Below are 26,837 nucleotides of genomic sequence, written 5' to 3' on the forward strand. Positions count from 1 at the left end.
TTTACCCGTGAAACATTATGATTACCTTCAAAAAGGGAAATCTGACTCAGACCCAATCAAATGCAGATTATAATTCAGTATTTAAGACCATAAGAGCCAACATAGGGAAGGAAACTCTCATCTACAAAGAGATCCCAAAGGATCTCTCTGCGCTGGTTCACAGGGCAACAGGATGGCAGATGAGGCTTGGCATTAATAAATCAGATTAGCTCACATTAGGGCAGATAGTTCTAACTCCTTGCAACCACACTGATGTATTCAGAATTGCCACTAACTACTCAAAAAAGACACAGTTACTGTTGCAAAACAACTCTCTGAAAACATTAACCCAGCATGTGTCTGCAGTAAAGTAGGGAAAGATAATAATAGGAATTAGTAACTGGTTTGAAATTAAAAGCCATTGTGCTAATACTGTTATGTCAGTCTATTGTGAATGTATGTACCTCTAAATCAGAGATGTATATCTTGCATCACACAAGAGCTATTTCTCCGTCCACCTCTCTCTCTCTACACACACACACACACACACACACACACATTCAAAAGGCTGCAATATTTTTCTTACAATTTAACTCAGTGATGTTTGTTTACCAGTTTTCATTAACCACTGACTTTTTTCTCACAGATTTATGGTCACTTTCTAACTCATCCATTGACTAATTCTATTATATATACCCTGAGGTTGTTGCAATTCTGCTATAAAAATACTGTTGTTAAAATCAAATTATCCTATGAACCATTTACAGCATAGCTTTTAAAACGTTGCCATTATCTTTTTAGGTGGAATATAAAAGAATGCTAGGTTATTAGTTATGTACAAATCTGTACCTAATTGCAGTTTGCCCATTTGTGTTCAACAAAAGTATTTTTCCCCCTAAGGTAAAATGGAAATCACTGCAGGTAGTCTTTCAGTTATGACCATTCATTCAGCAAACATTCGCAGTTACAGTGGTGCTGAACTAAGGGACTTACGACTGGTCCTCGAAGTTCCGGCTGTTGCAGTATCTCTGTCGTCATGTAAACAAAATTCAGGCACCTGGCAACTAGCTTGCACTTATGACCAGTTGCAGCATCCCATGGTCATGTAATCGTCATTTGCACCCTTCCCTGCCAGCTTCCCCCAAAGCTTTAAAAGCAATCAGTTTTTGCATCCATCAGTTAAATATAATTGATTAACGATACACTTTTCATAAAGAAAGATACTGAGCTTTTCTTCTTCTCTCCTCCATTCAAATGAAGATAACACCTTCCAACTCCAGAGAAACAGTAGGCGGGGCAGAGCAAAATAGTACTGTCTATTCCTGCATCTCTGCATTTTTTGATGTTGGGGACTCTGTAGCTGAAACACAGTCTGTGTTCTCTCACACTGGTGTCAATTTTACAGGCTCTAAAAGGAAGGCAGTGAGACTTGGGTGCATTCCTGCATTCTAGAAATATAGGTTGACAAAACTGCACTGACAGCTGTCCGTAGTGGTGGCAAAATCCAAATGATCAGGATGCCATGAAGGGGCAATTTGAGACATTCAAGTCTGTGTGAGAAAAAGTTAATAAAACTCCCAGCACCTTTTCCTCCAGCGTTTTTGCATTCAACCCTCCCAATCAAAGGGAGCAAGAAATTATCATTCCCATTTTGATAATTTTGTCCCATCTTTTATCTATGATGAGGTTAGTGTATTTTGTCAGCAAGCACAAGAGATTTGAAGATATATTTAACTAGAAAAGGGCTGTGAGGGACTGTTAGGCTTTGAATAGTAAAATGATTTAGATATGGACCTATCTCATTAACCAATGATCATTCTACTGATCTCATAAAAAACTTATTTAAGAGAACCTTATTAAAACTTTATTACAATAACCTACAGTGTTCTTTACTAGTTCCAGCTCTTCAGTAGGGAACCTAGTTTTTTAATATACTGTATTCTTCAGTTTTTGAATCAATGCTTTTTCCCAATGATACAAACTAGAGATGTCAGTTATGCAAAACATGTTGACCTCCAAATGTTCTTCTCCTGAAACAGTCACTAATTTGAACTAAAATGTGTGTTTTAGGAGATCCATTTCAAGTTCAGAACAAATCACAGTGTTTGTTTTGAAAGGTGGAACGAAGCTGTCCTTTCCAGTAGCACCAGTTTCAATAGTCCAACTGTTTAGATTGCAGTGATGGGGCTGTTGCTTTCTGGCATGTGATTGGGTAGCCTTTAAAAAAAAAAAACTTGTTTTAACTCAGCCAGTATAGCAGTAGGAATCAATTATGCCCCCATGCTATTCATTTGGACTGAATGGGGGTGACCCAGGCGTAGACTGTTGAAAAGCCCAAAATTAAGCATGTGTCAAAATAGAAGACAGCTTATTACTACATGTTTGGCAATGTGCCTGGTAAGTTACTGATGATGATGATGATGATGATACCCAATTGCTAATAAAAAAAGATAGAGTTCATGTGTTGATGGTTATGTGTGTATTGTGCTCTGTTTTATCTCTGAGGCGTGCTGTGTATGTACATTACTGTGCTTCATACACAAAGCTAATGCTGTTGAGGTTGCATAAACCCAACTTGTAGAAAAACGTTGGTTTGGTTCAACGTTTGAGCACTGTTTGCCTGCTCTTAGGTCCTGCTGATGCTGAGCAGGATGCATTTCCATGCTGATACAGGATTTATATGCACGATATGCCCTCTGAGTCGTCCTGTGCTCTGTTGAGCTTCAGGAGTGCCTTTAGAAATGCCAAGACTGAAGATTCAGTGTTGCTTTGGGTTTGGAAACTGTTCCTGTCTTATATTGCATTAAGCTTTTGGTTTTTTACCTTCTCATGACTCAGCTCTAGATATGTATGAGATGGCTGCTTTTGTCCTGTGAGCTTTCCAGAATGTGATTTTCTCGCCCGTTGGGGGAGATGGGCGGCATACAAATTTAATAAATAAATAAATAAGTAAGTAAATTTCCATTATTAATGCAAGAGTTAGAGGCAGTACAACTGTATCATAAGACAGTCGCACCTGTAGCAAAGAGTACAATTTAAGTGCTGGGTTGTTTCTTCTGCTTGTTCTTTTGAGGGGGATGATGTGCCTCCCACTATTAAAACATTATAACTGATAAGTAAATGGTAACTGATAAGAAAAACTTCTTCCCTTTATGTTATGTTGTGTTGGGTGAATGTCTGGATTTCTATAAGGAACTTTTGTTTTAACGGACGAAGGGCAGAGGGTTGCAAGAAATTCATATCCTTCCACCTAAGAATGATTTTTTGTATAGAGGATTGATTGGTCAAGAATCTATCAATGGGATTTCAAAATCTGCGAATAGGTATAGTAATTCACATATCCTCAGCTTTTATAGTGAAGCAAGTGATTCAGCAGGAAAGAAAAAGAGAGAGAAATTGGCAATTATGTCTCAATAATCGTGTTGTATTCATGAATTAATATGGTCCTATTAAGCACCATTCAGATGTTTTACATAGGTGCTTCGAATATCCTTTTAGTTTAGCTCTGTATCAAACAAATATGCCTGGAGATCTTAGATTGCATTTTAGATTCTTCATTAGATGATTATATCGTTCCAGTTTAACTCTTGTGCGTGGAAAGTATTACAGGCTTTTATATTGGCATTTAATTTGGTAGATAATGTGGTTACTGTTATATCATTTATACCAATTCTACATCAGAGTTGTTGCCAACTTGATTTTTTTTTTTGGTATCTTAATCCTTAGCTGATTGAATAATAAATATTATATTGGTTCTATACTAATATCTTACCATAATCCAGTAACACTGTCAATTATTATAAGAAAAGCTCATCTTTTTTCCCCAAAATGATACTTAAATACATCATTATGAAATGATCCACTTTTTATAAAACAGATGCAATAAGAGGCTATTTAAATAAAGAGATAACGTATGAACTTAATGGTTTCTAATTGCATTATTGCGTATACTTCATGAAGAAAGAAAAATAAAACATCTAAATAAGAAAATTTAGAAAATAAAGTTAAAGGAAATAAACTTTAAGGAACTTACATGTGCAAAACAACTTACACAGGAATTATATAAAGGTTTTATGTCTGGGGAATTGCAACAATTCCATGTATGCTCTTGCTATAGCATATTTGTTAAATTGAATAAAGCTGAGATACGGGGAAGAAAAAGTCCTCTTGAACTTTTGTCCCCTAGATTGAAACAGCCATCTCCAATAATATCATTTCTGCTATTAAGGATATTTAAGGCAAAATATATAATAACTGATTTAATAAATCAGCATTCGGTTTACTTTTTTTTTTTTAATCCGCACTCCATCGTGATTGATTCTGCAGCGACTGCCTGGATGAGTCCCTGCAGTTTTCAAGACAAAGTGTTTCGGAAGTGGTTTGCCTTGCCTCCTTCCTAGAGCAGAGCCCAGCTGGCGAGAGCAGGAGGCGGGGTTTCCGTTGCTTTGCGCCTTTTTCGGGCGTGCGCAGCTTCCGCGCTACCGGCAACTACTCCCATCTCCTTTGCAAGGTGCCGCCAGCATTTTTCCTCCCACCGGGGTGAAAGTACCCATTTATCTACTCACGTAAGTTTTTGAGCTGCTGGTTTGGCAGGAGCTGGGGAGGAAGCAGGAGCTCACTCTGCTGCGAGGAGCTGGGCTCGAACCGCTGAAGTGCCAACCATTTCTGGCTGGCAACTTTCAGTGTCATTAAGCCGCTGCGCCACCATGTCCCCCTTACTTTTATACCCAACTTTTTAATACTGAGTCAAAAATTTCTGAGGAATTAATCACTTTTAAAAATAATATAGCTCTTCCAAAATTACACATGACCAAGCTGTTTATCAAGCTGCACCTTTTTCAGGAAATAATAAATATTAAATCTACATAAACAGGAAAAGCTCCTAGTCCTGATAAATATCTTATTGAGTGGTTTAATGCATATACTGATACCTGCTTCATTTTTTAAATGATTTCCTTATCCACGATAGATCTTGTGTTCCTCTAATGTGAGGTGGCCCATTCTAATCCTGTTCATTATGAAAATGATTTCCAGAATATTCAGTCTTGACATTTCTGCTCCAACATTAATATTAAGCTTGACAGTTCATGATTCTCCCATTGCATCTACCAGTGATTGAATGATTGATATCTTTGAAGTATTGAACTTTCCTTTTTTCTATGGACACATCAGTAGCAGGATGTCCTTTTCACTTTTATCCAATCATTTCAGCTCTACTTACAGTGTTCTTCCGTAGTAATTCATGGCATACTTTTTGACCTGAGAATTCATATTTTAGTATCATGTAGACATTGTTCTATATTTAGATATATTGGAAGAATACTGATAGGTTATGTTTAGCTTGATCCCTTATCTATGACCTGCTTGTCATGGCTGATCCTTCTGGGAGTATGCACACTGAATTGTATAGCTCATAGAATCATTGGGATATGTAAATCCCTTCACTATTACAAGGTAATGCTCCATGAAGGGGGAAATTATTGGAACTGAACACAGCTTATAACCATATATTGTTGGTATATATCATGTTGATAATTATGAATGTTCTATGTCATTTTTTAAACTAATTCAACCATTTGGTAAATTGACAGGTTATTTAATTAACTGGAATAAGTCTCATATATTTCCTATAAGATGTAATGTATCTATGAGAATATGTAAAAATTACTTGGTGTTTGAATTCTTTTCAATATTTTGGAATAATTATCTCTGGGGGAATCTTTATTTGTAGATGTAAATATTTCAGATGGTTTATCTCAGCTTAATATTGATATAAATAATGGTTAAAAATCCCAGGGAAATTATGGGGAAAGATAAATGTTATTAAAATAAATACTTCAAAATTGATACATCTACCTTACCAGTAGTAATATTACCAGTAGTAATATTGCTTGCTAGCATGCTTGCTTGCTTGCTTGTTGATTGATTGATTGATTGCAGTTCAAGCAGTTTGAAAAATTATTAAGAAAGTTTTTTTATGGGAAGGTCAAAGCCGTAGGTTTTCTTATCTAAATTATAGTGATCATACAGTGAAGGTGGATTTCATTTTCATGACTTTCTCTTTTATCACTGGGTATATGTTTCAATTTCCATTTCTCTATAGAATCCAAGTGATCAGATCCAGAAACTATCATGAGCACAATTAGAAAATCATTGTGAGGCTTAGTATTCCTCTGGGAAATGTTGGGAGAGAAGTATAACATTGTTCCTTATTAAGTAATACGCTTATATTTTGGCATAATCCCAGTTTGAAAATAGCTGGTGTCTTTTTTTTCCCCAACACTTTAGATCAGTGTATCTGTCAAGTTTTTAAACTTTTAAGCAATTTTGCAAGAGGGATTTGAATTGTTTAAAACTGCAGAATTAAAATAACTTGATTTCACAATTTGGTCAGATGCATTAAAAGCATTTAAAATTCCTGAATTATTATCCTTTGGGTGATTTTTAAAGCTGCAGGTTTTTTATATAGACAAAGATGATTTTTTAATGAATGTTAGTTATTTGAAAGAACTTTGGAATAAAGGCTTGGAATACATAATATTAACAAATCAGTTGTTAAGAACCTTAAATAATATTAAACATGTCTCTTATGTTGAGACTAATTCAACAAAGGATATTCTTCCAGTTTGTTGGATATCTTAGAGAATGTTTAAAAAGGGCTGGGATTCAACTTCATTATGCTGGAAGTGTAAAATGACAGATAAGACATTTACACATGTGATTTAGGCTTGTCCCGCTGTGTTCCATTCTGGCTTAACATCCATTTAAGTATTAATACAGGTTTGGGAAGAGAAATATTGTTTGAAGATGTGGACGTGACTTTGAGTTATATACCCCAAATTTGGAATTTATTTGTTTGTCTGTTTAGCATATTTATATAGCCATCCATCTCACAAACAGCGTACAACACAACAACAGCTAAAAACTCTCTAACAATCTAAAAACAATCAAAAATAAATAAAATAAACAGATAAAGTAAACAGATAAAACCCAAGAAAAGGGGATAATAAACATCATTTAATCTCATGCAGTGACCTTGCAGGCTCTCCCTGGGCTCCTGAAGGCTGGTGAAAAAAACATGTTTTAAGGACCTTCTGGAAGGCTAACAGAGATGGGGCTAACCTCACCTTGGGGGGAATGATGTTCCAGAGGGCAGAGGGCACAACAGAAAAGGCATGCAAGCTGGGTCCTGCCAGATGGAGCTTCTTTGGAGATGGGACCCGCAGCATACTCCTCCTGCCTGACCTGATGGGACAGGTAGATGTAACTGGGAAGAGGAAGCCCCTCAAATAACCTGGTCCCATGCCAAAAGCTTGTTAAAGCTCAAAACCAGCACCTTGAATTGCACCCAGAAGCAAACAGGCAACCAATGCAGCTTGTGGAACAGAGGTGTAACATGTGCCCTCCTAGGGGCACACATAACTGTCTGCGCAGCTGCACCCTGCACCAGTTGAAGCTTCTGGATGCTCTTCAAGGGCAGCCCCATGTAAAGCATGTTATGGTAATCCAATCTGGAGGTGACCAGGGCATGAGTGATTGTAAGTAGAGCCTCACAGTCCAGGAAGGGGTGCAACTGGCACACAACATGAAGCTGCACAAAGGCCCTCCTAGCCACAACTGCCACCTGCTCCTTGAGCAGGAGTTCTGCATCTCGAAGGACCCCCAGATTATGCACTGGATCTGTCTGGGGCAGTGCCACCATATCCAGTATCAAGGATGGTAAAGTCCCAGGGCCCAAAGACCCCAAAACCCAGAGCCATTCAGTCTTGCCAGGGTTCAGCTGAAGCCTACTGTTCTCCATCCAAACACCTACAGCCTCCAGGCACCAGGACAAGATGTCAACCGCATCATTTAGTTTGCCAGGGTGGAGATATATAACTGAGTATCATCCGCATCAATAGCATACTGATGATACCTCACCCTATGGTGACAGATGATCCCATCCAGCGGCTTCTTGTTGATGTTAAATAGTAGTGGAGAAAATACCAAACCCTGCAGAACCCCACGTAATAAGGGTTGAGGATGGGACCTCTCACTCCCAATTAACACTGACTGGTACCACCCCCCCAGACAAGAAGTGAACCAGCTCAATACTGTGCTGCTCGCTCCCAGCCCACAGAGCCGATTCAGAAGGATACTGTGGTCAATGGTATCAGAGGCCACTGAGAAGTCAAGAAGAGCAAGGACAGATGCACTACCCTGTCCCACTCCCACCAGAAATCATCTAAAAGTGCAACCAATATATATATGAAGAACAGTGGGCTATTGAGCATGGGCTGTAGCAAAAAGCACTATTCTTTTACAACAGAAAGGCAGTACCCCCCAGGATTCACTGTCTTGAATCAATGACATGTATTTGCCTTCTCTTATGACTTGGTTCTTTATTCACATAATGGAAAAACTGATCAGCGTTATTTCACATTTCAAGATTTAATGCTTTGTTTAAAAAGTAATGCTATATTTTGTCTTTTTTTCCCCTTTTTATCTCTTATCTTTTTGTCTCTTTATACTAAAGCTATACAAATAAAATCAATTGATTTAATAGTGGAATTCGGTATTATGCTGTTTTGCATGCTGGCATCATAATAGTTGTAATGGCAAATTTATATTTGAAGATATTCATATCTAAATAGGTGGATGTCAGATTGCCTTATTGCCACCCCATTTAAGAGGTTAAAAACGAACTTGTAACTCTTCTTGTCATATATGGATAGCATAGCAAGAGATTCAGGGATCTTGTGAAGGATATCCCCAGTATGTATTAACTTCCACAGGTTGGTCAAAGTGCCAAACTAAGCAATAACTGAAGACTAAGACAATGTAACTGCAAAATCTTTTGCCAGGAAACCCATACGGAATTCTGAGATCAAATTACACAGGAGATTAAGCTTTTTTTAAAAAAAATTTTTTTTTTTCTACTTTTCAATAAATTTCAAATGCCAGTACAATTTGCACTAAGAGCCATTTGTAAATAATTAAGTTTAGAAGAATTAAGACGCCTGAGGTGGTCACTTCTACGTTGTTATGGAATTATTTGCTCCATAGCTGAAAATCTGGGCCATATTTTAAGAGTTTAAGAAGCTTATTTTTCTTAAGATTCTAGCTGTGCTGAAAATAAAAGATTGCTATTTCTTTGGAAATTAGGGAGGATAATAACCCCTTCCAACTTCTGAGATATTGTAGAATCACTGCTACAAGGTTTGGTTTCCTTTCCAAAAGAAAGTAGTGGAAACGTCTGGCAATGTATATATTTGTAAATGAACGTATATGACCTCTGATATTTAGGGCTGTAGCTAATCTGGAAAGAGGAAAGTTAAGTTCCTGTTCAGTTATCAAGGCAGAAAGGGGAGAAAAGTTTTTTTGGGGGGAAAGGTCACTTTTTCCCCCTCTGCTGGGTTTTCCTTGTCTTCTATAAATATAGGTGTGGTGACACCTATACATTGCTACTCAGTCTTATGTAAGTCTCATATAACATGAGCTGGTTTGGGCTTAGAGGTATATAGCTGAATGAGCAATTTCATAGTTAATCTGGTAGATGTGGTCTGGAAAGTAAGAAAAGAGGAAAGTCAGCAAATGGACAAGAACAGCAGAACCTGTGCCAGAGATCTAAGTTTACTAATCACAGCCAGATCTGTGACATCAGAAATGGTGACACAATGAGCCTCTGGCTCAGACACCGGGGAGATAGAGCACTAATAGAAAGTGAAGCCTTTCTTTGGGAAGTATCTGTTCAGATATACAGTAACACTGACCAAGAAGGAAGGAGGAAGCACTATCTTTTCATCCCAAAGACTTTCTTTTGGACAGGAAGCAGTCAAGGAAGCACATACATGATGCACCTCCCTGAGAGCTCCAAACAGTCAAAATGCCTAATAGCCAGGCGGAAGAGGCAAGAACCAAGGTACTGGCCCTCAACATGATGCCATTGCATCCTAGATGGAGATGCATACCTGGAAACACATCTGCCAGAACGGATGGATGCTGGGGAGATGGACTGTTGCTAAAACTTGTAAGAAAGCCGAAGGACAGATTTCTACCATCCTCTGCCTCCCTGAATGAAGATAAATATCTCAGAATGAAGGAGGCAATAAAGCATTTATGGGACATGAGCATAACAGAGGGTACACCCCAGAAGAGGTCTTCTATGCCATTTTTTCCCTAGCTTGTTATGATGTCTAGGAAAAATGGAGATTGTAAGCTATCCTGATCCTCAGTCCTCAGAATAAATTTATTAGGCATCAAAGCTTCATTATGGAGACATTAAAGTCAATACCAGAAGCCATTCCTGCTGCACAATTTTCTAGGTACAGTGGATTTCAGAGACCTACTAGGTCTTCCCAATCCAAAACCCTGCTGGAGGTTCCTTAGGATTGTGTACAGGAACAATCAATTTCAATTTGGAGCAGTCAGAGTATTCATCAAAATAAGGGAGGCTTTTGGTAAGCTGAGGAGAGCCCATGTCTAAGCCTACCTGGATGACCTACTCATTAGAAAACTTTCTATGGGAAAAACTGTGAACCACTGCAGCCTAATGCTTCACTGTTTCTAGGAACAGGGCCTTGTGGTAAAGTGAGTCAAGAGTACACTGGCATTACCCAAGAGGTTGTCTTGCCCAACTCCAAGACAACAGAGCAGAGGGGATTGATGCCTTGTCGCACCTTGACTGAAAGGACAGCATTACACACTTTGCAGGGCTATCCAGGGTGGCATACAAGGTAAGTTGCTTGAGGCAGGGGTGATTTTAATCATCCTTTTCTGTGTCAGGAGGTTGGTTCTCTGCCCCGGTGGATATGAGAGAGGAACAACAGCCATGGTGCCTCCCAAAAGGTCTGGGTATCCTGTCTCAAGGTCCAATACTGCATCCAGTGTAGCTACAACTATTCACTGGAAATTGGAACAAGCAATCCCTGAATATATCTTTTCCAGGTTCATCCGTAGAGACCATCTTATCCCCAGGTTTAACCTCCTGATGCCTTTCCCAAAACTTTCCTCTTCCAGGATAAGCTGGAGTCCTAAACACTCTTACCAGGGAATAAATCTGAACGGTCAGTATGTAAAGAGGACTGTGTCGTAATCTCTTGGGATGTGAGTGGATTCATTTTTTCTTCTTTCTCCAGCCTCCATCCTGAGTTGCACAGTCAGCTGCTATGGTGCTGTCAGCCCTATAAGTGAGATCAGATCAGAAAACGGACTCCACCAGAAGATTCAAGCTATAATGTATTGAGGCTATAATAACAGAATTTTGCAAGCCTGAGTGTGCTTTACCTCCCCTCCCTCTTACCCCTCAGTGAATTGGGGAGGAGCCAGCCTGAGTGTCTTCCAAATGCTGTCTCGTTTCACAGGACTTAAGGAATGTTTCATCCCTCTTTGCTTACATAATGATTTTTGCCTATTTCCCTCAAGGTCATCTCATTGCTTTCTACAAGCCCTTAAATGCTTTCACTATGTTTCATTTATAATATTTTTTTTACCCCCCAATTAAAAAAAAAAATCAGGTAACCGAGGTCTTATCGTTTGGAAAGCAAGCACACAAAAAGAAGATGACAATTTCCAGGTGCATAGAGAACTTCCTAAGTACACAGAAGAATGACAATAATCAACAACTCAGTCAAACAAGAATCTGAGTTCCATAAAATAAGGGATATTGAAATATCAGCTGAGGAGAAAAGAAAGAAAGAAAACTACATGGGACCATCAGACAGCAACTTACATGCCTTGTTGCATCTCCTCTAAAGACATTTTTCTCTAATGTGGTAGAGACATTTTTCTTCCATGTGCTGACATTTGGACTGGCATTTTCAACTTATCTGGAGCATATCCTGTTGAGGAAAGATTGCTCAAAGATAGTGGTAACTGCACGGTATATAATGGTCCAATGCAAAGCATAGACTCTTCAACATATGGAACCAATGAAATTTAGCAGCAACTCAGCAGCCTGTATCTGAGCTCTTTATTACTTTTTGACTCAGAGCACTGCAGTGGGTTCCACAGCAACTGGCATTTGGATTAATAATTGGATCCTGCATTTCAAATATTAAATAACAGTCAGAAGTGGAGATGTTTCTGATATATTCTGGCCATGAAAACTTCTACAATAACAGTAGTTATTGCTTTGCACATCTGTTGGTTCTGCAGAAATATAATCTGTTCTCTTTTAGTTTGCATATTTCATTTTACAAATGTAATAGTTTATAAATTCAACCTTAATTCTCTACAAAGTCAAGAAGATAACATTCACAGTAAATAAATGTTTCTTTGAATTAAATATGCACCTGGATATAGAAATTAATTGGGATGAGATATCTGACACATTTCTTCAGTATCACAGCTGGACTATATTTATTCTTATTTATCTATTCCAGTAGGCAGTTATGAAATACCTGTGCTGAACAAGTCCACTGATGCTAATTCTGTCATCTCACTGGGCATATTCATTGTTTAAATATCACATTCCTGATGTAAAATCATCTAAACTCTGTTCCAGCTCATGAAAGCTTCTCTTTTCTTCTTGACCCATTAGGTGGTATATTGTTTACAGTGGCTAACTTCTTTATTGGTTATCTAAGAAACAACATAGCACAACAGCAAGTTATATTGTCATCATGTATCCTTTGATTTTTTTTCTTGAAAAAAAAAACTACACATTGACATTTCTTGACATTCCTAGCAATACTGGTTATTCTTCCCTGAAATCCATAAGAGTTCTTATTGGATTTAATACTCCATTGTGTTGAGAACTAGAAGTATATAAAGATTTTGATTGCCTGTAGCTGCTATTGGGTAAAACATAGCAACAATGTACGTTGAATTCAGGAAGAATGTCAAGTGTGATTTAAGTCTATGGGAAGAACCTTGGAATGATTCCTTGGCACACGCAGTTCTCCCTTTTGTTTGTTTTTCCCTGTCTTTACAGACCTTTTACAAATTGGGTTTGATCTGAATTTCAGTCTAATCATAAAACATAGTTCACAACAGCTAAGTGTAGATTGCTACACAATTTCAGAGGTAAAGTTAGAATATCCCAGGATCACACATGCAGTATTAAACCATGGCTAGGCATTATATTTGGATCAAATCACATTTAACCAGAGAATCCTATTTCTGTCCTTGCACTGATTTTCTGCCCTCATGTCACTTGCCTACGTACTCTACTTACAGCAGAAAAATCAGAATGAATTTCTCAAGTAAAGGAGTATCAGTAGTTTCTTTCGCTCTCTTGTTTGAAGAAACCAGGTATTAATGGAAGAGTAAGTACATACTGAAGGCAATAGTGGTGACAATATTGAGAAGATAAGGAAAAAATACCTGTAATAATACCCAGAAATGTTATCCATTATTGCTGGCTAATGGTTTCTATGTACATGGAGGCTGATTCACCATGTGACTAAGCCTATTGCTTATATGATCACTTGGGCCAATTAATAACTATTTGATTAATTGCAGATTTATTGAATTGTGCGATAATGTAATGTTAAATACTTGAATGGCCATATCTACAATCACCAAATAATAACTTCTCAAAGTTCCTATGCATGGTTTCAATTTGCATAGTTAGTTGAACAGTACTGAACTATCCAGTCTACTAATTAGTACTTTTCATCTAATAATTGAGGAGCAGTTTTTAATTAAAACACCACAGCTGGGACAGTAGTGAAAATAGGTTATATTTTAGCTTTACTGAACTTGGCAAAAGTGAACTAATGCTGGTAACCAGAATGTTCCAATTAGAAAATGAAGTTTGAAAGAAATATTCAATAAAAATTACAAAAACATGCAGAGTAAAACCAATATATAAGTAAAAAAAAAAATTATGGCATATTGATAAATGTAATGAATAGAGAAATGTAAATATGTTATTTAAGCCATAATTACATAAATAATAGATAGTGTAGTACAATGGGAATGTAAAAATAACAATAATTTACATACATGTAATTAACATTTAAAGCAAATAAATTTGCTTTAAGTCTAAATTTCAACCTGAATTCTACATTTAATTTTAAACCTTTTATCCATCTGAATTAGATCAAAGTTACTAAATTCCCATCAACAGAATAGTTTAGCATAAAATGTAAAGGAAATGAGGGGAGATTAGAAAGAAAATTTATACTTATCTGTGCCACGCAGGTATGCATAAAACAAACTGTAATTGCTTAGTGACTTTGTACAGTTTTATCCCTATTAATATACAATCCTTCAACAGCAGTATCAGCATTTTAATATTCATAGCCAGTAACACTGGGAGGAAAGCATATTTTCTTTGCAGACTATTAGCCACATTTTCTTTCCATAGGAATGGGTTGGTTAAAAAGGTGTTCTAGATAGGAATGTGAAGTTATCATAAGAGGGAGTTGAGCCTGTGCCTCCATGATGCAATACATTGAAGCAGGAGGAAATTGGAACCTGTGCGCCCTGGGAACATGGGGAGGGAGCATCATCTATGTTAATGGATCAGCACCTCCTTGTGGAAGACCCAAGGACAGCATGGCCATCTTTCTAGTATGAATTATATTTTTGTATGTTGTCTGGTACTTGATATCCAAGAAGCGTCCAAGAAATTAGGGGAATGTGAATGTGATATTTCATTTCTTTGGATTTTTCTGTTTGCATTTTAAGTATTTGAACAAAACAAGCCTCTAGCACTTTTTTGGGGCTTCATCCTACCTACTGAAATGACTAACATGATGTCTCATACTGTAACTGAAGATGTGTAGTGCTTCCAGCTGTATGATTTCCAGATGCTTACTCAAGGAGAGAGCATTTTAAAAGTCATCAAATAATTATAGGGGACTCTGTAAGTGTAAAAGGCTATGCATGCCACTTATAATCTCATTTTGACTGAGGAATTTCTGCATTGAATAAAACCTCACAACATTGCAAGCCCTTCCTGATTGTTTTTCTGTTGTCTCATTCTCTGTGCATTTCTTGTTTCCTTTTTTTTTTTCCAGGTGTGCCAATGCTGTTTGTAATCCTCTGGGCAATTGTCAAGTACCTTTATGAAGATGAGGGGTTGGTTCAGTTCTGATTCTTAACTAGTTCATGTGAAGGTTGTGTTTTGGGGAGGGGGTGAAGTTGCACATTTTTCTTGGTTTTAATTGCTTTGGCAATGGCTATTGTATCGACATCTTGTGCATTTGCTCCACTTGTAGCCTGATTAGTATAAAAGCTTTTCATTACACTTCGCTCAAACAAATAAGCACAAGCTTTTGCTGTTCAGCATCTTCTGCATGTTTAAATATATATCTGTCTGGAAAAGTACATTGTTTTATGTATCCTGTCCATTATCATGATTCATCACACTTGGACAGCCTGTCTTTAGACTTGTATTTCTAGTGGCTGCCAATGTGGCCAGCTTAATTAATAAAACTTTCCAATGCTGACATTAATCTCTGTGATGGGGAAAGTGCACATTTTGAGGATCAAGAGTTGTGATTTTGTTGAAACTACACTGACCAGAGATCAAACACTCTCACTGTGGTCTACAGAAAATAAATAAAAATTTAGCTGAATTTAAATGGAAATTAGGTTGATTCATGAGGATTGGGCTACCCATGGCTTGTGGTCATGATCACTATTCTGATTCCAGGATAGAACATGGTACTGTACTATATTAATTGAAGGGGGACAACAACAAGAAAAGGCTATACCACACATGCCTTATTAGTGAGTTTCCAATGGATTTATGCTTTTATTGAAACGTTTATATAGCACCTTTCAGCCCTCATAAGAACCCCATAGTTCACCACCACACAAATCTGGTTAATAAAACCACAATTTAAAAAAGCATCTTTACTGGTAGTTGTTTTTCTTTAATACCTGGTTAAAACCATTAAACCCTGGCAAAAAAAAGTAGTATTCGCTTCCTATCCTCTCATCCACCAAAATTCTCCGAAGGATCCGAGAGATTTTTCTGAGCCTCACTTCTAGCACGTACAGTGTTGCAACCAAAAAGATCCTCTGTTACTTATTTGTATGCATTGATTAGATTTGTATGCTGTAAAATCCATATAGACCACAGTGGTTTACATACATCAACAGTTCAAATCTATGCTACTATGCTTTGCTTTTCCCATGATGATAAATGAATCTCCAGTGACAGTTCTGATGCCAAGGGTGGCTCTTTGCAGGACATCCTTCCAGTAACCTGGTTCTAAATTAATCAGGGCTTTATAGGTAATAACAACAACATTGAATTGGCTTTGGAAACAAACATGAAGCCAATGCATATGAAATAGATGGGGAGTAATAAAGTAATAATGATCCAAAAAGTGGACACCAAAGCGTTCTCGCTGTTTTGTTCCAGGTTTATTTTTATTCCCCAGCTTGTTTACTGACCATCTCTACTTCTACCTTGTCTGGATTAAATCTCAATTCTTTTAGCCTGTGTTCGGTTTATCCCTGCACTCACATTAGTGAATGGTCACTATGGAAACTAAACTAGTAAACCTTTAATCTGATTCTGTAAAGCCTTTAGCCTGATCTAGCATGTTCACTCACATCACTAGGAATAAGCCATGCTTCCTCTGGATTGCAAAACACTTCCAACAGCAGATTGTTATACAGCTATAAAGTATTGTCCTGCAGAATAAGTGCTGTTCTCAATAGGAGACTGATTTTCTTTTTTCTTTCATTTGATCTAGTCTGATTTATTTATAAAATTACACAGCACCCTTTTAGCTGGGGGTGTCCACTTGATAAAGCAAGCTGTGCTATACATGCACACACAACAAATACATTTTTGTGCACTTGTTTTATCAATCAATCAATCAATTTTATTTCAGTCATAGACCAGCATATAACCAATGACATAGCTCTTACGCTACTGTAAGTATAAAAACAAAAATCATGTTAATAGCATAAAATAGGATGTGGATAGAATTATTGAGGTAAAATTGCAGTGTGAAAATATTATAAACAAAAAAATCCTTTATAGTTACAGTTCATTTTACAACAAATAATCTAAATACTGTAATTGACTAAAAGAAATAACTATAAAATGGTATAAATAATACTAAAATGTATAAAAGACTACAAGAGTAATAAACTTTTATGCTAACTTGTATCAGATCAATTATTATTTGGTCACAGAGTAGGAAGTTAGACATAAGATTCACACCTGATTAGGGATGTTACAGCGTATTGTACAGATTGTAAAACAGAATTTAGCTGAGGACAATGAAATAAGATCAGATTGGTCTGATAGGAACAACTTGAAATAGAAGGAGTCCGAATGACCTGGGTGTTTTAAAAAAAAACTGGAATAATAGTTCCTGGCGAGCATCTGCATAGAGAGGGCAATATAAGATGACGTGTTCCATCGTTTCAATTATTCCTCTGCCACATGGCCATAGTCTTTGATTGCGGGGAATATTTCGATATCTGCCTTCAGTGATAGCTGTGGGAAGGGTGTTGAATCTGGCCAGGGGCACTTGTTTTATCTTCTGCAACTAGAATGAATTTGGGGGAAATTTCAGGATTAATGCATTTGAATAAAAGTTATATTTTTCACTGATTTAGCTGTCACTATCTTATGAATGACTTAATATACCTGCTCAGTAACACATCTGATTGGGCATAAAATTGACAACAAGGCAACCTGAACGTATGCTTTGTCCCATGGCAGCAAGTAAGAGGATCAAAGTCAATGTATTCCCAACTGAATTAAGTTGCTTAAAACTTTTATTGCAAATACAAGAGGTATGAATAATATTAAAGGTAGACAGATAAAATAAACTCCTTATATCTCTTCAACTGTTAGAAACCCCAGAAATAATAGCAAATGTACCCCAAAGCCAGTTTTGGCAAAGCACAGTCCTAGGATCATGGTCTATGTAGAGGTGCATCTCTTAGCAGTGATTTAGAGAACATACATGTTTCCCTCTTAACTAATCACTTTTTAAATATATATATATACTGTATAAAGGCATCTCCCCTGGCACTGGTATTACATGCCAAGAACAGCTGAAGATAAAGAATATACATGAATAGATAAAATACAGCTGACCATGCCAGTCAAATTCCCTACACCAAATGGTTATCCTTTTGATTAAGGGTTTAAGATCATATTAACTCATATGCACACTCATTAAGTGAAGGGAAAAATCATGCACGTGGGGAAAGAGGGTGCACTCCAACTAACTCCTCACTTTTCTTCTGCAATTCCACTACATCTTATTGTGCTGCTCTGATGACTACCAAAAAGACAGTATCATAATCCCGTTGTTACTCAGCAATACCAACTTGATATACTGGAATTAGATGCAATAGAAATCCTTGCCCCTGCAAACTTACTTCACACATTATGAGCACGTTAATGAATGTAGAGGGTAACAGGCTGAATACCTCATGATTCACTTAGTTGGAACCTATTGGAAATTATTATGGTGAAACGTAGCCTGTTACTATAATTTTGCTCACCTTTCACCCTGGTATATTGATTCAGGTGTCTAGAACAAATCCCTACTATTATGTTTTGACACTGACCAATATCATGGATGTTCTCTTTTCAGAAAATGTATTGATACCTATCAGCTGGGTATTATTTACTTCCCTTTTGTGCTTGATGCTTTCATTGTTCTTTCCAATCCCTTCTTTTTCTCATTTACTCACACTTTCAAAGGGGTGGGGTCAAACTTACTGTACATTTCCTGGTGTATGAGAGGTGTTCATGCACTGCCGTTTATATGCACTTGGTGCCATGTCCTTGTCTGCCAGTTAAATTAGCCATGATCCTCTCCTCTAATCTGTCTAGTCACGAAGCAGGGATGTGTTCTAGAGTAAATACAAAATGTTGTTATTGTTTTTGCCTTGTGTAAAGTGTACTCTGTCTTGTGAGTGTCCACAGGTTTGGAAAAAAAACAAGAGGATGTTAATAGGCTATTACTTGTTTTCTTCCATACCACTATCACCCTTTCATGATGGCACCTTAATTGTAGCTGGGCTCACATTTCTGTGTCCTATGTAATATAGCTTCAGTTTCTATCTAGCTAAAAGAGTAATGCAATGATTTTAGCAATATTGTTGTGATCTGTTAATATGCATGGTACTCTCATCTGTCAGCCTGGTCAGTATGTAGGAATGTTTGTGAAGGCAATACGTATAGAAAAACCGAAACACATTGGGATACAGGGAGCAATACAGAAGCCCCATAACACATAACCCCAACTTTCTTACGTTAATGCACTAGCACAACTACATATTCTGGACACTATCTGACAAGTCAGTATCCATACAAAAGTTTCAGTTACCATTACACTTCACCGGATGAAGCAAAAGGTTGATCTTTACCCATTTAACAAATTGTTCTCTAGAAGAAATTAATGCACTTTTTATTTTATTGCTAATTGGCACTGTGTGAACTTGTCCATGAACAAAAACAAGAACTCAATTATCTTTCAATAGACAGATTTTTCTGTATATTGCAGTAGCACGTAATGAACAAAATATGCATTCAAAAATGCAATACATTAGTAAAAATTATGTATGTATGTATGTACGTACATATGTATGTATATATATATGTGTGTGTGTGTGTGCGCGCATTGTATATATATAATTTTACATATCTATCTATCTATCTATCTATCTATCTATCTATCTATCTATCTATCTATCTATCTCTTCTGGGCATTTTTAAAATGAAACGTGATGAAGGAATAGATGGCAATAAACCTAAAGTCTGATTTCTATTTAGTTTCTAATTTTCAGAGTAAATTTTGTCCATCTCTAAATGCAGGGCTATTAATTTTGTAAAAAAAAATGAAAATTGTATTATTTTTTTAAAATTATTTATTTATTAAAGTAATTTATATGGCCACCCAATTCACTCACAGTGACTTCGGGCAGCTTACAGAAATAAAAACCCAAATACAAACCCCTTACATCCTCACCCCCCTAGTGACAGCAATACATTCCAACAGCCCACTGGATGGGTTCCATATCAACCTGGGATCCCCAGGCCTTCTGACAACCTGGTATCTTCAGGGCCTTTCAGAAGATTATCAAGGTGGAGGCCAGTCGTACCTCTGCAGGGATGATGTTCCATGTGGTTTTATGGGAGCTCAGTGTGGTTTTATGAGGGATCAAATCAGAATATGAGGGTTTACCTTATTTCTACAACAACATCCCTGGAAAATGGTTGGGCTGAGAGAGAATGACTGACTCAAAGTCACCAATGAGCTCTATGATCAAGTGGATCACTTAGATTTAAGTCCCTTTGCTGTATGTCTAACCTAAACTTTAACCAATATACTACAGAGTCCTGTTATAGCTGTCCTTTCCATAATTCGTTGGAGATTTTCAGAACAAAGCTTCAGAAACTTTTTTCCGATAGCACATTGCATGGCCATAAAAATGCTTGAGTCACAGCATCTTCTACAGGAGTGTTGTGTAAGTGTTAACTGAAGGCTTCACTGAGGCTTCCTTTTTCATGTCTATACTGTTCTGCAGTTTCTAGGGATGTTTAGAAAAATAAGGTAAAAATAAATATAAATAGATAAACACTGCTGTCCTCTGTAGATTTATTCAGTCCTGAGTTCTTAAGTTCAGCAAAACTTACTCCCATGTAAGTGTGAGTAGGATGATTGCCTAAAAGCCTTCAAATTATGTCCACTGGTGCCAGAATTATTCTTGTCCCCCCACCCCCAGTCTCCTAGAAAAGTTTAATATTTGAAAGGACAGATCCAATGCTGCATTGACATTTTTAATTAATATTGCTTCCATTGTATTCAAGTATAGTGAATAGTCAGTATAACAGTGTATTGGTTATTAGAATTGTTTTGGTGCCTTTTTGCCTTTTGTATTAAAATAGTGACATTGCATATGTCTTTGAATTAGGTTTGACTGTAGCAGTTGCTGAAAAGGGCAGTATAGACAGACGTGGAAGGGGTGAGAAAGATTCTTCTACAGGATGATTTTGAGAATGTTACAAATGTGAAATGGTCTTGCTGCATCTGTTGCTTTGTGCATATGTGATGAACCTACAAGCTTCACCTAAAAGTCTTTGTGAAATCCAGCCCTTTCACCTGTCCTTGAACAAGTTATCCAGGCAGTACACAGTCGTTTATTATTACTATTATTAATGTAAGATTTGTGTGTGTGTCAGATAAGTAAATAACAGTAAATAAGATCTTTGATTTTCAGTTTTTCTGCTTCTGAACAGTCAGAACACTTACAAGCACAGCAGGTTTTTGTCAGTGTAAAGATGTGTTTGGAATGTTTATGCTCAATTGCTTGCCTTTTATGTTATTCAAAGAAGACTTATGACTTCTGTTAAATATATTATCAAAGCAGTGGGACTCATGGGGCATTGCAGGTTACCTAAATCTTATAAAAATATTTGTAAAATTGTAGAATACACTTGTGGCTTTCCTCTGCAAAGGGCAATGTTTTGTTCCTTAGGCTGAAAGGTAGGAATGGCCACTAAATGCCCCAATAGTCTTCATACTCTACAGTAAATTGCTACAAGTGGTAAATTGAGCTTGTGATTTGCTTTTGAGGGATAATGAGAAATAAATAATGTCCAATCTGCAGTGGTCCCAGCAGCTGATAATTCTCTTTGTGCATGGAAGTGAAAATCAATAGTTTAAAACAAGAAGGACTTCAATCCTAAATAATTTCTTCTTTTCCTAAATGGTATGAGTTACCTTTAATGAAAACATCTTGCAGGATTGGATGGGTAGATTTTTGTTTCAGTTCAAAGATTTTACCTGCTCAGGCAAGGTCCAAGTAATAAAGATGTAATTAAAAATCGAGAAATCATTCTCCCCTTTCTCTCCCCAGTTCTACTGGCAAATTATTTTGCCTGTCTCTTGAAATGTGTTGGGTGCTCAACTTGTTTCATTTGACAGACTAACAAAAAAGATAATTCCTTTCCTAGATGTGCATTTAGTATAATGCATTTGGATGTTGTTAGAATCATATGGTGATGTACTAAGACTATGATCATATCAGATTATTTTGTGATCTAAGATGAAGTTGAATGTTGAGGGAACATTGAAGAGTCATGCAGAGAGCCTTTTGGCCACATAAGTCAATAAGCTAGGGGAGAACTTTATTGTGTCTCTTCAAAAGGAGGACAACAGCAACATGAAATTCAGCCAGGTCCCATCCACTCTTTCCCCAAATGGTGGCCTTCAAATATGTTGGAGAGCCACCTTCATCAATTCCAGTGCGGATGACCAATTTGATTGCTTAGTTACTTAATTTATATCTTATATCTCCATCCATAAATGGCATGCAAGGAGGTTAATAATATTAAAAGCAATATAGTCCTTGGTGCTGAGTCCTTGGTGCTCTCTGAGCTGGGTTGTTTGCTTGCAGACGTTTCATTACCCAACTGGGTAACATCAGTGCAAGTGAGTGTGGGATTTGCTCCTTGTTTATATACAGTAGCTTGCCCTGCCAGTTTTGTTAGGGGCGTGGTTTTCTCCTTGGTAGTTCCTTGAATAGGGTATTGTTTTCTGTTTGATTGTTTGCCTGGTGTTAGTCCCTGCTTATCTGGATGTTGGCTGCTGGAGAGGATGCGTTCTGAACTTTTTGTTTCCTTCTTAGCTTTTTTATTGCCTCTTTTGAATGGTGTGTAAATATGGTTTATTTCTATGTGTCTATTGATGGCTGATTTATCTGAATGCCAAGCTTCCAAGAATTCCCTAGCATTTTTGGTTTTAGCTTGGTCTAGGATGCTCACAGTTTCCCAGTTGAAACTATGGTTGAGTCTGTCCATGTGTTGTGAGATAAAGGAGTTTTCATCATGTCTTCTGACTGCTAGTTGGTGTTCATGGATGCACTCTGCAAGCCTTCTGCCTGTCTGTTCTACATAGTGGTTGTTACAGTCTTTACACTGTATGTTGTAGATGACTCCTGTTTTCTTTTCTTGGGCTACTGGGTCTTTTGGTTTACTTAAGATGTTTTGGAGGGCTTTAGTTGGTTTGTGTGCTATAGTAATGCCATGTGGTTGTAATAGTCTGTTGGTTGTTTCTGAGTTATTTTTGATGTATGGTAGTGTTATTCTTTTCACAGCTACTGTAGTGGGTTGAGTAGTCATGCACTTTTTGATAAAGTTGCGTGGATATCCATTTTGGTGTGTGTGTGTGTGTGTGTGTGTGTGTGTGTAATGATGTAGATGACTCCTGTTTTTTCTGTTTGGGCTGCTTGAGTCGTTTGGTTTACTTACATATTTACTTTTTACAGTTTACTTTTAATTTATTACATTAAAACAAATTTTAAAATGTTAAAACTTAATTGCACTCAGATATTAGACTGTAGTACTGTATCTTATTAAACAACATTTGGGAAGCATCAAGTTGGAAAGCTAGCTTAATAAGCGTGGACTGTATTCGGTCTCAGACTTTGACACTCTTTGCTGAGGCCTAGCAGCTTATGAGGACTGGAGGTACTGAGTGTATTTCATCCCCAAATATTTTTCTGTTCACCCTCTCATCTTAAGGCAAGGTATGCAGCTTCTGGCAGTTTATGGTCCACTTTGGGCTAGGTATGGTATGTCAGCAGCTACACTGCAAAAGTGTAACCTCAGTTGGCTTGATATTTTCAGCAGGGAGGTAGAAAGCTTTCAAGAAGTACAGTTGTTCCTTAAAGCGCTCTCCAAATCCTCATTATGGAAGGGGAGGTTGCCAGCAGCCTTAAAGGAAGCAGTGGTGTATCCTTTCCTTAAGAGGCCCTCCTGGATCTAGAGGTATTGACAACTACCATCCAGTCTCCAACCTTTTTCTTTTTTTGAAGAAATTAATCCCAGTATGAATATTTGGGGATGAAATACACTCAGTACCTCCAGTCCTCATAAGCTGCTAGGCCTCAGCAAAGAGTGTCAAAGTCTGAGACCAAATACAGTCCACGCTTATTAAGCTAGCTTTCCAACTTGATGCTTCCCAAATGTTGTTTAATAAGATACAGTACTACAGTCTAATATCTTCTCTGGTGGTATGCTAAATATTTTTCTTTGAGAAATTATAAGCATCCTAGGCTATAGTGAGCTTTTATACATAGATTTGGGTCCTATTGAAATGTTCTGTTTTGGGGAATATTGAATCCTATGTGAAAAACCTATCCTGGAAAAATTACATATTTTCTGATGGGAATGATGAGAGGAAGATTGTTGCCTAAGTATTAAAAGCATAGGCTGTTCTTATGCAGAATTGAGTTTCATTTTTTATTATTTTTATTTTTAAGATGGCACCCATTAGGCAGATTCACCATTAAGCCCACTGTTATTTTGGGATGAGTCTTGGAAGTTGGGGTGATAAAATTGGTATTCTTATGTAATTGGAAAGGGGTACGAGTTGCAATTGGATAGATGTCAGAATGGACAAAGGTCAAGTTGAAGGTTATTTGATGATGCAAGAATTAAAACAAAGTGGAAACTATGTTGTACTGCATTTGGAAAGACTGAGAAATTGAGTAGAAGGAAACAGTGTGTTGGAATTAGAAATGGGATAGAAGATCATAATCAAAAAGTGAGCAACAGTTTAGGCAGCAGCCATAGTGGAGAATCCCACTTCCTTGTCACCTACAGCCATTAGGGAAGAGCCAGCAATGGAGCAATCACAGCTGTGCACATGGCAGTCCCAAATGTGCAATAGATGTGTGGGGATGTGGTGGCACCTGGTTCTGGAGCATGGCATTGGGGATCTCCTAGCATTGGAGGTCTTCTGGACCTGATAAAGGTGTGAATGTGGAGGCTCCCTAAGTGAGAGATGGGGAGTGATTATGAATACTGCCCCCACAATGAGAGTACAGGAGGCAGTAGTTTCCCTAACTCCAGAGAGGGCCTCTAGTAGGAATAGGGCTCTTGGATGAGATTCTCTGAAATGGCATGTGTTAGTTGATAGCTATGTGGACTGAGGCTGTGGTGTAGGTGTTGAAGGTACAGCACGAGTATCTTACATATAGCTTACATTTACCTGGTTTATTAAGTGCATGGGAAGTTAGCTAGTTTGCAGTTACAGAGTGCTACCTTCCCCCAAGTGTTAATGACTGTTGGTAGCATGGTGGGGTGTGTTGGGAGTAGGTAGAAACAAGGGAAGGGAGATTGGGTGAGCCAATTGGAAGTAATATTGGTTGGAGCCATATAGCCATGATGGGCAATGGGAGATAATGACAGAAGGCACTGGCTATGCAATTACAGAAGAAGAAAAACCATCAGTTTGTTGTAGGCCCCATTAATCCAGCATCCCCTCTAGGATCTGGGAGCCAACTTGCTGGATATGCTGGCTTTAGATTGTTTTTGGTTAATGCCAAGTCCATCTGAAATAAGATCACATCCATACATGATATGGTGGTGCATGAACAGGCAGACATGGCATGTATTCCTGAAACTTGATTGAGCTAACACAGGGATGTCACACTTTCTGAGATATACTCTCATAGGTTTCAGGTCCTTCAATAGCCATGTTGCCCAGATTGAAGCAAGACAAAGTTGCTAGCCTTGATCCAGTTATCCCTCTGGATGGAGTGGTACTCCCCCAAAGCAGCTGGTCTATACCTAGCCTGTGGCTAGAAGATTCCTTGCCAAAGCTAAGCTGTGGTGTGTGTCACAGCCCTGCCTGGATTGAGAGAACCTTGTAACAATGGCTCATCACCTTATGGTTAGGCTACTATAAGGTGCTCCACATGGGACTGCCTTTGAAGATTGCTCAGAAACTACAGTTGGTACAAAATGCAGTGATTAGGCTGTTAGTGATATATTATTGTGCTACTGTAATATATGATTTGTTTTGCAGTTACTGCATTGATTACCCATGGAAATTCAATTCATTGTGCTAATTTAAATTATAAATCTCTTTACGGCTTGGCCCCAGGGTAATTTAGGGACTGTCAATCCCATGCATGCCTCCAGAAAGGGGAAGTACAGGTCCTATCCCTGAGACAGATCAGGGAGACATGAACCCAAAGGTAATTCTTTGTGATGGCCTGAATATTGTAGAATTCCTTTCTTCCAGAGTTCACCTGATCCTTTACCTGTTGGCTTTCCATGAGGCTGCCACATTTTGTTTGGGTGGGTTTAGGGTAAATGACTTGATTTAGATTGGATTTTCTGATTCGAGGGGGTGGGTTGTCTTGTTCACCAAATCATTGTATAATTACAATGATACTGTTATAATTATAAATTGTATTTGTAGTAGTGGGGTGCTGTGTTGTCAGGTTGTTATATTAAGTCAGGGGATCTTGGGATTTCTTCTGAGAGCTGGGGAAGGAAGGAAGGAAGGAAGGAAGGAAGGAAGGAAGGAAGGAAGGAAGGAAGGAAGGAAGGAAGGAAGGAAGGAAGGCAGGCAGGCAGGCAGGCAGGCAGGCAGGCAGGCAGGCAGGCAGGCAGGCAGGCAGGGTTTTCCTGAGTTTTATTTATAAATGTTGCTTAAGTCCTTTTTTGTTATGTTATGCCAAATTCATACAGAAATCTGAACAAAAACATTGTGAAATTGCATTCAGTTCCTCATCTTCCACAAAGGTTAGAAAACATCAAATATCCCCCCCAAAAGGGAAATGCATGCCTGTTGTAAAATGTGCCTGCAACTTCTCAATATCCCGTAGTGCGATCTGTGATATAAAGAGGTACATCAAGCATGAAACAAGCACAGGCCATACAAGTGTTAAATCCTCCTGAGTGCTGATAAGCTTTCCGTCCACAGCCCAGTGACAGACCAAGTACTGACTGCAGAAGGACTTGTTTTTCGCAGCTTTGTACTGCAGGGTAATTTGCTGTTTGTGGTGAATGGCAGTTCGAGTAAATTGGTAGACAGTTACTTCTCATTCACTAATGGACTTCTTTCTTTCTTTGTTTTGTTTCGTTTGGTCCTAGTGAAAAGGTTGCTTCACAGTGCCAAACGTTGCTTTAGATCCAGTTA

At 37.9% G+C, this 26,837-nt stretch overlaps 1 protein-coding gene across 3 annotated transcripts in view; it reads left to right on the forward strand.

Moving 5' to 3' along the window:
- The window catches only part of GLP1R (glucagon like peptide 1 receptor), a 139,595-nt gene that overhangs the window by 98,286 nt on the left and 14,472 nt on the right, over nt 1-26,837 (forward strand). For all 3 annotated transcript variants that reach the window (XM_088145429.1, XM_088145432.1, XM_088145424.1), the window contains one exon: nt 14,928-14,988. In XM_088145429.1, coding sequence (XP_088001555.1) covers nt 14,928-14,988 — 61 coding nt within the window. The remainder of the gene's footprint in view (nt 1-14,927; nt 14,989-26,837) is intronic.

The sequence above is a fragment of the Python bivittatus genome, unplaced genomic scaffold (assembly GCF_059951505.1).
Source record: "Python bivittatus isolate LINGU-HERP-01145 unplaced genomic scaffold, Pbiv_v1 ctg000020_np1212, whole genome shotgun sequence".
Lineage (NCBI taxonomy): Eukaryota > Metazoa > Chordata > Lepidosauria > Squamata > Pythonidae > Python > Python bivittatus.